The following is a 12,028-nucleotide window of genomic DNA, read 5'->3' on the forward strand; positions in this document are numbered from 1 at the left end:
AAGTCACTAATGTTGTCTAAAGTCTGGAGCTCTCTGGTGGAGCTGTTGCCCCCGCAACCCGACTACGGATACGTGGTTGAAGATGGATGGAGTCTATTAGGACCAAATTACATCCCCATATGTACTTGATTAAAACGAATCAAATTGCCCATTTGTTTGGCAGTTGAACAGTAGATTGTAACATAACTTGGTATCACATCCGTTGAAGACGCTGAAGACCATACTGTCTGTTTTAAACAGTTTTTGTGAATGAGTGGCTCAGAGTTAGACATGACAAACACCCTGTCGAAAACTACATAATACTGAAGAACACGATGAGTTCAGTTCTATAAGCTCATCATTAAGCTTTCATCCGTTTCAGCCGTTTTGTGTTTACATCTGCTCACACCTGTGGTCAGTCACGTGAGAAGTGTACATTTACTTAAGTACTGTACTTGAGTACAATTGTGATGTGTTTGTGCTTTACCTGAGTATTTCCAACATCAAATAATTTTACTTCTACTGCACTACATCTCGGATCCAAATGTACTTTTACTCCTCTACATTTATTTGAAAACTTTAGTTGATAGATAGATAGATAGATAGATAATGAATTTTTCCAAGTGGTCAAATCACTTTATATTACAATGGTTCATTCATTCATACATTGGGAGGTGAAGCGGCGAACAGTCGACGCCAGCGTCCTCACTTCCCACATTCACACACCAATGGTGGCAAGCTCACCGACCGACTCATTGGTAGATAGATAGATCGATCAATCTTTTATTGTCATTGCTTGCCCGAAACAACGAAATTCACTGGCATACAAATAAATAAAGTCATGGAGAAGGAGGAGAGACACGCACACCGCCACTTGCTGGTTCAAGAGTTTTATTTAAATAAGAGTCAAAGCAACGTTTCGGCCTTTCAGCCTTCTTCAGCCATGCCTGAACGTTCACGAGAGCAAACATCACTTATCTGACTCAATGTTTACCTATCATGAGGGCTGCTCAGAAGGTCATGGTTTAATTATTTTCCTTCAAAGAATATGATTTACTAATATAAACATACATAAACACTGCAAACATAGTATATTGTGTTGCGGTCGTCATATAGGAACTTCATGCTCTTTAAGTGAAACCTTCCGAGAGTTCACTTTACGATAAAAATAGCTTATGTTATTGGCAGATCATGAGAAATATGTGTGATTGTGTGTGGGTCATCTCTATGTGGATCTTTTGATGGTGTTGTTTCTAGCAATCTATCTTACTCTTCCCATGAACCGTGCTTGAAATAGCCATGTATCACTGATGTGTGTAATCACTGTGGAAATGTAGGAAGGAAACACAAACTTGTACATTTCCTTGTCCGTTAGATAACAGTCACGTTTTACAGTCACAAACCATGACACATACACAACTGTGTTATGTTCCTCCCCAAACCCACGCATGGACACCTAAAACATCCTCCGCACCCCCCACAGATGCACATGTACAGTATACAGTAAGGTATTGCTATATAGTTAAATTATTGTCACTTCATTATTTTCCCCAATATTTGATTGTACTTATTGAAGGCCGGAGACTGTTTTCAGCTTTGAGGGTTTGTGTAAACACAAACATTGTCCTAACACAAACATTGAATGCCATTGACAATTAATGGCCAGTTTCGAGTGTCTGTGTAAACACAAACATTGAAGACAAAGGTGAGGACGCAAATTGTGATTGGCCGGAATGAGATGATGTATGATAATAAGAGCGCCCCTCACTTCACACGGGTGTGATTTTTTCTTCTTAAAAACACACATGTTTGCCACTACTACAATTTTGACATTATCTCTGGAGTCATGTGATCAAGATGTATCAGTCAATTTTTTTTCATATTCCATTCCAATTGACCATGTCTGACTGCCAAAATGTGCCGTTTTGCAGTTTGCAGCACTCTGGTCCCTTCCTGTCTTTAACAACACATGAAAAACACTAACACGGTCGTGCACAGTTTTTTATGGCACTTTGCAGAAGGCCATTTCCTGCCGTCTGCTTTTGCTCTTATGAATAACAGCTATGAATTATAATGAAATATAAATATATAGTATACATAGTCAGACAACGTTTCGATGTGTCAGTTACATCTTCGTCAGGTCATGTCCTGACGAAGATGTAACTGAAACATCGAAACGTTGTCGCTTTTTACCTGCACCCTGTTAATAAAGTAAGGGCCTAAATTGTCTAAGCTTTAAGCTTTAAGTTCTTATCTATTAACCCCCACCGTCACCACTACCACTCAGCGGAAACCTCCACCACCAACACTTCTGCTTCCGTCACAACTCCTTTTGCAGATTACAGGTTTTTTTTCTTCTAACCCTGAAGCAACAGCTAACAGCAAGTAGTGTGCTGTTTATCCGAGCAGTTATCTTCTAGTCTATTCATGTCTATAAAGCAACATAACATATAAATAAAAACACCAACAATGGCTGCACAGTTGTGCACAGTTTATTGTGCTCATATGCTGTAATCACCTTTTGCAGTTTATAGATTTGTTTCCTAATTCTAACGCTGAAGCAACAACAGCAAGTAGTTGCTGTTTATCTAAACATCAGTTTAAAAAGGTTGACATTATTATGAAATTATTTTGCTCTCCACAAAATGCAATTACATTTTTCATATAAGAGTACGAGTACGAGTATTATTGCAAATAACAAAACAAATGCAATCAAATATGCATAAAATGTGTGACAGTGTTCTGCAGTCTCATGTAAAGCCCAGCTACAGTATGGTTCTAAACAAGAAAGCATGTTTACAGTTGTTGCACAGTACTTTTACATGGAAAGCATGCTACTTTTGCAATGTAGTTAAATAAAAAATGTGGTACTAGCTATTAAATTATATATATTGTTGTCTGGAAAATACATTTGTGTTTTTAAAAATCGTGAAAAGTTGTATCGTGAACCTATTGTGATTCGAATCGTATTGTGAATTGAGTGAATCGATACATGCCTAATGATTATACACAGCATGAACGTGCATATTTATGTAAGGGTTTTGCTTTGGGTGTTTGAAATATGGCCATCTTACTGTATAATATATTAATTAACCACTTGAACTCCAGCATCGATCCTATTATGGGGTTACGTTTGCCAAAAATCTACAAGGCAAGCTCACAATGTGGTGCGTTGCAGCATGTTGAAAAGAAGAACGTGTAAGGTGTAAGGTCATGCAATTCATATCCGTTTTACCAAGTAGCCTATAGAAGCTTTAAGGGCCTTGCAAATGGGAAGCGAGGAACGCACACGTTGTTGCCTGGATCAACGAGAGGTCTGCTACAGGTCTGGTGAGTCGCAGGCGTGTGCACGGAACGAGCACGCGCGCAACAAATTCACGGGACCGAGCTCACGTAAATACGCTTGCGTTGTCGCACCGCGACTTCTCCGAGCAAACACGCAGGTCTCATTGAAAATGAACTATAGGTGCGTTTTATCGCTCCCCGTTTGCAAGGCCCATTTAAACCTGAGGACGATTCTACAAAATGTCTTCTAATCTAAACCTTTTTTTTTCAGACAGTTTTCTGAAAAACGCATGTTTCTATGTCAGCGGTGCTCAACCTTTTTCATGTCAAGGACCCCCAGAATTATCTGTATTTGGCCGCCTGATCCGCATCTGAAAATATGTAGTTCCATGGAACTTCCAGAAGCAAAGATTTGAGTTTAAAACGTTCGCTCTGAAAGAATATATATTAAAAGATTTGCGGCACATTTTCACGATTTAAAAAAAATAGCAGATCTACAAGCTCGTAGCAGGGGCTTGTAGATCTGCTATTTTTCAATAGCTAAAAGTATAACATAATGCTTAAAACACCAAAAGGGGTTCCTGTCCTGAATGGAACTGCAGCCTACAGGCCGGGGAACAGCATGTCAAGTGTCTGTCATATTTCAAACAGTGTAGCAAACACCAACAGAAACCAGTGCTGGAGAGCCTCAATTTACAAGCTACAATTTTGGGCAATAACATGAAATTAATATATTCATTTTGATTTACCATTGCTGTCATAGGCAATGGTAAAATATAGGCAAAATATATGAACACATTGAACATACACTGTATATGTTTTTATATATACAACATATATAAACATAATAAGTGACATATTCGAAATTGGGCCGCCTGCATGTCTCTCTCTCTCTCTCTCTGACATGTTGTAGTTTTCGGTGGTCACCTCACCTCTTCACCGAAAACTGGACTATGAATAGGCCTTTACAAGCTATACGCTTTCCCAACACTGACAGAAACCATATTAATCAGTCAGTTCTACATCGCACAGAGAGAGGGACACTGTGTTTGTAGTACTACAGCTGATGGCTCCGTCCACTAGGGATGGCAGGGTTGAAAGAGTTGTTAAGAATGGGAAAGCCCCTACATCCAGGAGGCTAGGTGATGTTTCCGGCCCACCCATGCTGACAACTATGGTCTCTGTTTTTGGATGGTAATTTGGGAACAACAAGTCCCGTTCAGAAGAAGTACCCACAATATGCAGGCAGCTGCTCAAAAATCCATCGCCGGCATGTGGATTTCTGTACCGCGTCGTGTAGTGTTCTGTTGTCTGGCACCAAACACATTGGTATGTTCCTGAACAGACACACGATTGCAGAGGCCCAGCCCGGTAGCTTGAGTCAGCGTCAGCAAGCTCCGTGTTTGTTGTTGTGTCCGTACAGATCTGTTTTAAACTGACCTCTCCGTCGCAATTGTGAAGCTGCATAGCTGGAGGGCTCTGGGTACGATAAGTGGGAACAGAGTGGCATTCGGACGCACCGCCACTCTGACTATGTGGCTTCAGCGCGCGGTCGGGTTTAGGGACGGGGGAATGGCAGTGTGTCGTAATAGCGAGCTTCGGGATGCCGGTGTGTAAGCACACGGACAGGGGATCAGCGTCCCGGACATCCACACTCTCAGAACAGTCCATGGGACATCTAAGCCCCACCCCACTATCCTCCCTCTTTCTGGTCGAGTTGGTATTCACCCTGTCGTAGCTGGAGGAAGACATCTCTGAGCCACCCATGCTTCCACAGCCACTGTCTGCTTGGCTGACTTCGTGGTTTTCCGTAGACTGCATGCTGCTCACCCCACTGTCAAATCTCGTCCGACTTTGCCCTTTCTCGCCCCCCTCATTCACATAGACGTCCGGTGTGATCATTTCCTTGGCGACCCAGTCTTTGACTTGGCCTCTGGGCACGGTCTGCAGGAACCAGCCCTTGTCTGTGACAGTCTCCACCGGGGCCTCCGTCGCTATAAGTGGGGACCAGCCGCTTTGGGGGGATTTCTGTTGTGATGAAAAGGAAGATTATTTTAGTCACATTAACTTACAATATAGGTTTAACCGTATTCCTTCCACGCGCTATACGTCCGGCCGGGGAAACTCTCCCCTGTCAGGTGAAAAAAAAGAAGCAGCTTGGACTCCTCATGCATAGAAGGAAGCATGAGGTCAGTCTGCTGCCCCCCACACCCCAGGTTGGCAGAGGAAGTGTAGCGCCGAGGATTACATTAGATAATTGACACTGGGTGAAAAGAATGGGTTGCAAAATCGTAAAAAAACCCAAAAAACTTAGGTTTGAGGAGAGGAAAACAATGTGAATGCTACGCTACCTCACTGCATTTTTTGTTCCTCATTTACTTGAATTAAAGTATACTTGCCAGTGAATTAAAGTATACTTGCCAGTGAATTAAAGTATACTTGCCAGTGAATTAAAGTATACTTGCCAGTGAATTATTATTATTGAATATTCTGACGTTAAATGTACATATTTTTTGTTTTGATTGTATTGCTGTATTGTTGTATTGTGCTTTCTGCTTTGGCAATGTAAACGTATGTTTTCTCATGCCAATAAAGCCCTTTGAATTGAATTGAATTGAATTGAATTAAAGTATACTTGCCAGTGCAACAGGTGTTTTCTCTGGATGAGTCAGGAAGCAGAGGATGATAGCAAGCACGATTGCGAGAATTGTCAAAACACCCATGATCGGCAGGGATGACACGGCCACTATGTACCACTCTGGAGGGAGAAAAAACAACAACAAAATCAACAAAATAAGTTTTAGGAGCCAATAAAACAAATGGGAGGCAATGCATTGAGCCTTGAAATGGAAGCAGTGTGGTTTCTGGCAGCACATTTCTATTTTAGTTTAGTCATAGTCTTTGGAATTAAACTTCATTTAGTTTTAGTCACATTGTAGTCACCTGGAATGTTTTAGTGTTAGTCTAGTTTTAGTCGACTAAATATAAGATTTTAGTCGACTAAATCTACAGTTGATTTAGTCGACTAAAATTTATTTTGATGCAGTCGTGATGGCTGATTTTACACTTTCTGAAAATAGCCGATCTACAAGAGATCTGTCCACTACTAGTCCCTAACATTTTAGTCTAGTTTTTATTGGTTGACGAAATTGACAATACATTTGGCCTTAGTTTTAGTCATCATAGCTTAGTTTTCATTTGGTTTCCACTTAGTTTAGTCAGTGGAAAAAAAGGTTAGTCGACGAACATTTTTTGTCATAGTTTTAGTCGACGGACTAAAACACTGAATGGGAAGCCTTATATGGTTGTAAGTTTTGTGTTGCACTAACCTTCTTTAGGTAACAGTAGACACTCTTGTGGCGACACATGGCTAGTAGAAAGACTTGCTATGCCCTCCACCCTGATGCTGACACAATACTCTGTCCCCCATTTGAGAGAATCAAACGTCTTTGTTTCTTCTTTTATGTCATAACTGTTGTTGGGATCCAGTGGCGTAGTCTGCAGGGCAACAATGAAAAGGGTATTTAATTCACTATATTATACCAACCTCGCATCACCATGCAGGCTTTCTCAGGCTTTCTGCAATTCCTGGTGGAAAGTCTGGTTTCTATTTACTGTTCAGTGCTGGTCTATAGTACAAGTACAGTATAGTATACACACAGTGTAGAATATATTTTCTATATTGAATCAGATCTTGTACATAGATTGCAAAAACAAACAAGCCAACTGCGGATGTATTAAATTATGCTTTTGTCCTTTTTTTACCCATTCAGAACAAGTACCCCTTTTGGTGTTTTAAGCATTATGTTATACTTTAGCTATTGAAAAATAGCAGATCTACCAAACTCGTAGCATGGCACTGTGCCGCGCTACGAGCTTGTAGATCTGCTATGTTTGAAAAATCGTGAAAATGTGGCGCAAAACTTTGAATATATATTCCTTCAGAGCGAATATTTTTAACGAAATCATTTCAATCCATCTATCTGCACACCTTATTTTCTTGTCGTCTCTCCTGAAAATAGATTGTGTACGTCACCCCCAAGGGGAATAGCTTCTTGAAAATGGGCTTTGCGTGGACTTTGACTGTCAGAGAAGTGGAAGTTGCCACCAGGTTGAATGAAGGAGGTCGTAGTTTGCCTATAGAAGCAGAACAGGAAGAGAAATGAACATTGAGTAATAATGACTATGAACTGTGTGCAGGGCACGGTATATGTGTACACTGCATTGGTCCACGGAGCCCACACAAAATGTGACCGCGTGGACCCAGCCTCCTCACAGAGCACGACCATGGACTGCTAACATATTATTACACCACTACACTATACAGTATATCTTAATATTCTTATACATTATATATTATTATTATTATTATCAGACAACATTGCTATACCATATTATATTATCCTACACTATTACATTCATTATTGTCATTGCTACTACTTGTATTTGCCTGCATCTCTTTCCCTGTCTATCTTTCTTCTATTTTCTTTCTTTCTATTCCCCTCAACCCCCCCTCTCCCCCGACACGGTCGAGGCAGATGGCCGCCCACCCAAGAGTCGGGTTCTGCCTGACGTTTCTAACTAAAGGGGAGTTTTTCGTTACCACTGTCGCAATATTGCTCTGGGTGGATCTTTGTTGGTTTTTCTGCTTTATATGTAAAGTGTCTTGAGACAACTTGTTGTGATTTGACACTTAAATAAAGTTGAATTGAATTGAAATTGGTGGGGACTCTGGGGAGTGTTTTATCTCTACACCACTTAAAACATTAAACAATTTGCTCACTTTTATTTGGATAGAACCTCTTGGTCTTGGACCACTTTGACTCGCTGTCTCTCGTCATCAACTGAACTCTGAATTTGTAGACCCCCTGGTAGTCCTGGATGTGATCGGTGAGGTCGCAGGAGGTTGCCTCAATCCCCTTGCAGCCGGTCCCATTAGTCCATGTTTCATGGTAATACCTGAGAGAATGGAATACATACTGGTTATACTCCTGAAAGGAGTTCAGATGTGGATGGAACAGTGCATTAGGAGCGGTCTATAACCCTACTGTACGCAGTGTGGCAGTAAATCCATCTTTTCCGTTTGTGTGTGTTAATGTTGGGTATCAAGATAAGCAGATATGGGTTTTGATTGATCGATTGAAAATGTTATTTATTGATTGTAGAATGGGTACAGTTCAAAGGTACAGGTCAATAAAAAAAAAACTGCTAAGAGGATAAAAACTGAAAAAGCACTAAGACTTGTTTATGGAGTGTCCTCCATTTTCAATTCATCAAAACATTTAAAGACACAAAAAATATATAGCCTATGGTATATCATCAAATACACTGTTAGAAAAAAGGGAAAACATATACAGTATAGAAAAATAGAGAGGGGGGGGTGTGACTTATACAGGGGGAAGTTTCGAATTACAGCCGCCCGTATAAGTGCTCTTTGAGAGCTGTTTTGAAGGAGTCTAGGGATTCACATTTCTGAACGGCTGTTGGTAGGGCGTTCCACATTTTAGTGGCATAGGAGCGAAATGAATTTAACCCCTTTTTTGTATATATAAACCTGAATATGTATAATTTGTATATTGTGTTTCATGAAACTTAGATGGAATGAACAGCAGGTGTATTTTACAACAAAATGCCACATGTCAGAGGGTAATAAATTGTTGATCATTTCATGATGCTATGCATTGTGAACTTGTAGATATTTTTTGACATGCTTTTCTAAACATGTACATATGACATGCCCAAAAAGCTTGAAAGTAGGGGGTCGAAAAGGTAAAAAGTTAAAAGAAAAAATCAAAGGTTAAGGGAAGTAGCACAAGAGCGCATTTTGTTTAATCTTTTTAAATTATTTTAACTAGGTTAGTTAATATACCATTTACTCATAATATTTAACAGCAATGGCATAGGAACTGGAAGGGAGAATAAAGAAATGAAAATAATGAAACAATTGTCATTTGAAATGTTAATTGGAAAATGATACATTTTTTAAATTATAATTTGGAATTATAAAAGTGGTTCTGGGAATTGGGAAACGAATGTGAACAGATAAGAGGGACATAGGCTATCTGAACAGATAAGAGGGACATAGGCTATCTGAACAGATAAGAGGGACATAGGCTACCTTTCCATCTGCACATTGTACTGGACTTTCAGCGGCGCATCCACAGTGTCAGGTCTGTCCCAAACCGCTGTAACCTTCCCATCCCACATATCCACATCTAGGTTAACAGGCTGTGGAAGGTAGAAACCTATTGACAGAGAGAGACACACACACATACAGCATGTTACACAACTCAGGACACAAACTGTCACAAACAGCAAAACACTGGAAGTGATATGTTGTGAAACACAATGAAAGCACCCCACACAAAGTACATGAGGATCCCATGCAGTTTTGATTATATTCAGAGGTAGATATTTCAAAATGGAGATTATTTTCATTATAATATTGACATATTGTACGCTTGGGCAGCGGGTCAAATGAAAGTAAACTGTCAATAGGGTTAGTGCCAGATTCTTCAGGGAAACAAGGTAGTGGCAGCGGTGGCCGAACGGTTTGCGGAGCGGTCTTGATACCGGAAGGTCACCAGTTCGTATCCCCGGACCGGCACGTTAAAATTACCACCGCTGAAGTGCCCTTGAGCAAGGCATTGAACCACTACCATGAAATATTCTATGAGCAGAGCCTGGCTGTAAACAAGTATCTGATGCTTAGTCCAGTTACCCTGGGTAAAATATAGTAACTTAACTTTAGACATGAAACTATCTAAAGAAGTGTGTTTTTTATGTCTTAGAGTTGGTTGAAAAACTTAAAGGCCCAACTATTGTTATATGCACTTTACTGTTACTGGGTTGTTGCTCGAAGTCAGCATTTACTGGGGTGATTTACATAATTATATACGATACTTTTCTTTAGAGACAGTATCATCATTTTGTATTTCCAACTCAATACAACGTTGGCTCGTCAGAGGTATAAATAAACATGCGAAAAAGGACATTCAATGAGTGCTGGCATTCCTTCTTTTAATCAACTCAATACATAAAATAAAGTCTTTACAGAATACAAAGCTTAGCAACACACGGTGGTTCAATAAAAGGATGTTCATTACCTGACCCACAGCTTGTTAAGGTCATCAGAAAGATGAGAATAGATATCTTATTGCTTCTCTCCATTTTCATCGGCCAGTGAAACATCTGATCAAAAAGCCTCATAATCCACAAAACATCCAGGCATACCGTCCTCAAATATATCATAAAGCTTAATCTGGACCGAAGAAACATCTCCCCTTAATTCATGTTCGCCGCCGTATTCACTGTTCAAGTGTAAAGGTACCGCGTACTATATGAACGACTCAGTGATCTCTGTTCATCTAGAGAAGAAGTAACAGCAATTGAGATGAGAGGTTAGGGGGGTGTTTTCCCTCGTGACATTATACCACAGAGACATAAACTCTCCCCATAGTCTCCGTTTCTCAACTTCCACCCTCTCAGCTGCTGTGTTTCCTGCTGTGATGTACTGGTGACGTTTCTCTCCACTCACCCCTATAACTCTTTGTACTATGTGACTACGCTGTTCCTCTTTTCTTGTGATATATAGTATAGAGTGAAACCTGGGGAGGCCAAGGAATTCCCCATTCCATAGAATCCATACTGTTTCAAATTCAGTTTATTCAAATTAATAATTAGAAACTGATGATCACTTCTTGTTCAGATTCAGAAAGGGATATCTTTTTTTTAAATATTTTAGGTACTGTAGGCCTACACTTACACTACTGTGTATGTGGCTTAATCATTTGCATGCAGAGCATGGCTTTTTGTTTGTGAATTTCCCTCTGCCTCCTGCCTACGCTTCTATTTGTCCTGTGAACAAAACTAGAGATGTGAGATGTCATTACAGGTGTTTTTTTGTTTTTTCAAAAATTCATGAACCCATTTTTGTTTCCTTCTATTCAGCAAACCGTTGAGTAGCCTACATTAAGCAGCTCAAACAAATAATTTCTTAACCGTGTCTTGTGTTTAACCCATACAAGGCTGTGGGAAATACTTGCCATTAATATAGTGGTTGCAAAGGTGTTAATTGATTGCCTGAGTCCTGTGGTGGGAGTTCTGGTCTGGTTTTGGTGAATCTTAAGTAATTCCAGTCATTAATTTGGTGGGGGTCTGGCGGCCACTCATTCAAAATAAATTAATCCACAAAACTAGTGTCATTTTTATTGTTGACCTACTTCTACCATATCATATTCGATATGGTATCGTATTCATTCAACTTTGACCCCCCTGTCACATTTTTGTATGCAGTATCACTACAACAGCAGCAGCAGCAGCACAGAAAATAGTTCCATGATGTGACAGAGTGGTCAAAGATGAATGACAGTTGCGCTATATGGTAGAAATAGCTAGGTCAACACTACAAATTACGCTAGTTTGTGGATTAATTTATTTTTAATGAGTGGCCCCCAATTTTCACAACCAATTTAATGACCGGAACCACTTAACATTCACCAAAACCAGACCAGAACTCCCACCACGGGACTCAAGCAATCTATTAATACCTTTGAAACCACTATATTCGTTAATGGCAAGTATTTCCTACAACTTTAAGTCCAAAAATTGGAACTAACCATTTACCCTGAGGCCAATTCTGCATGCCACATAGGCCTATAGGCTCTGGCCTTGACAGCGCGTTGCGTGTTCGAGTCCCGTTCATGACGACCTTTGCTGCATGTCTCTCCCCCTCTTTCCTGTCCGTCTTCACTGTGACTATCAA

General features: G+C 40.2%; 1 protein-coding gene across 1 annotated transcript in view; it reads right to left on the reverse strand.

The window, feature by feature from the left end:
* Window positions 1-2,485: 2,485 nt before the first annotated feature.
* Window positions 2,486-12,028, reverse strand: part of il10ra (interleukin 10 receptor, alpha) — a 28,042-nt gene continuing 18,499 nt past the window's right edge. Inside the window, exons 2-7 of the mRNA XM_079514401.1 lie at window positions 9,383-9,509; window positions 8,048-8,223; window positions 7,256-7,401; window positions 6,594-6,762; window positions 5,904-6,022; window positions 2,486-5,292 (exon numbers count right to left, since the gene is read on the reverse strand). Of these exons, the coding sequence (XP_079370527.1) occupies window positions 4,270-5,292; window positions 5,904-6,022; window positions 6,594-6,762; window positions 7,256-7,401; window positions 8,048-8,223; window positions 9,383-9,471 (1,722 nt within the window). The 5' untranslated portion in view covers window positions 9,472-9,509 and the 3' untranslated portion in view covers window positions 2,486-4,269. The remainder of the gene's footprint in view (window positions 5,293-5,903; window positions 6,023-6,593; window positions 6,763-7,255; window positions 7,402-8,047; window positions 8,224-9,382; window positions 9,510-12,028) is intronic.

Source organism: Electrona antarctica, assembly GCF_951216825.1.
Source record: "Electrona antarctica genome assembly, chromosome: 11".
NCBI classification, from domain to species: domain Eukaryota; kingdom Metazoa; phylum Chordata; class Actinopteri; order Myctophiformes; family Myctophidae; genus Electrona; species Electrona antarctica.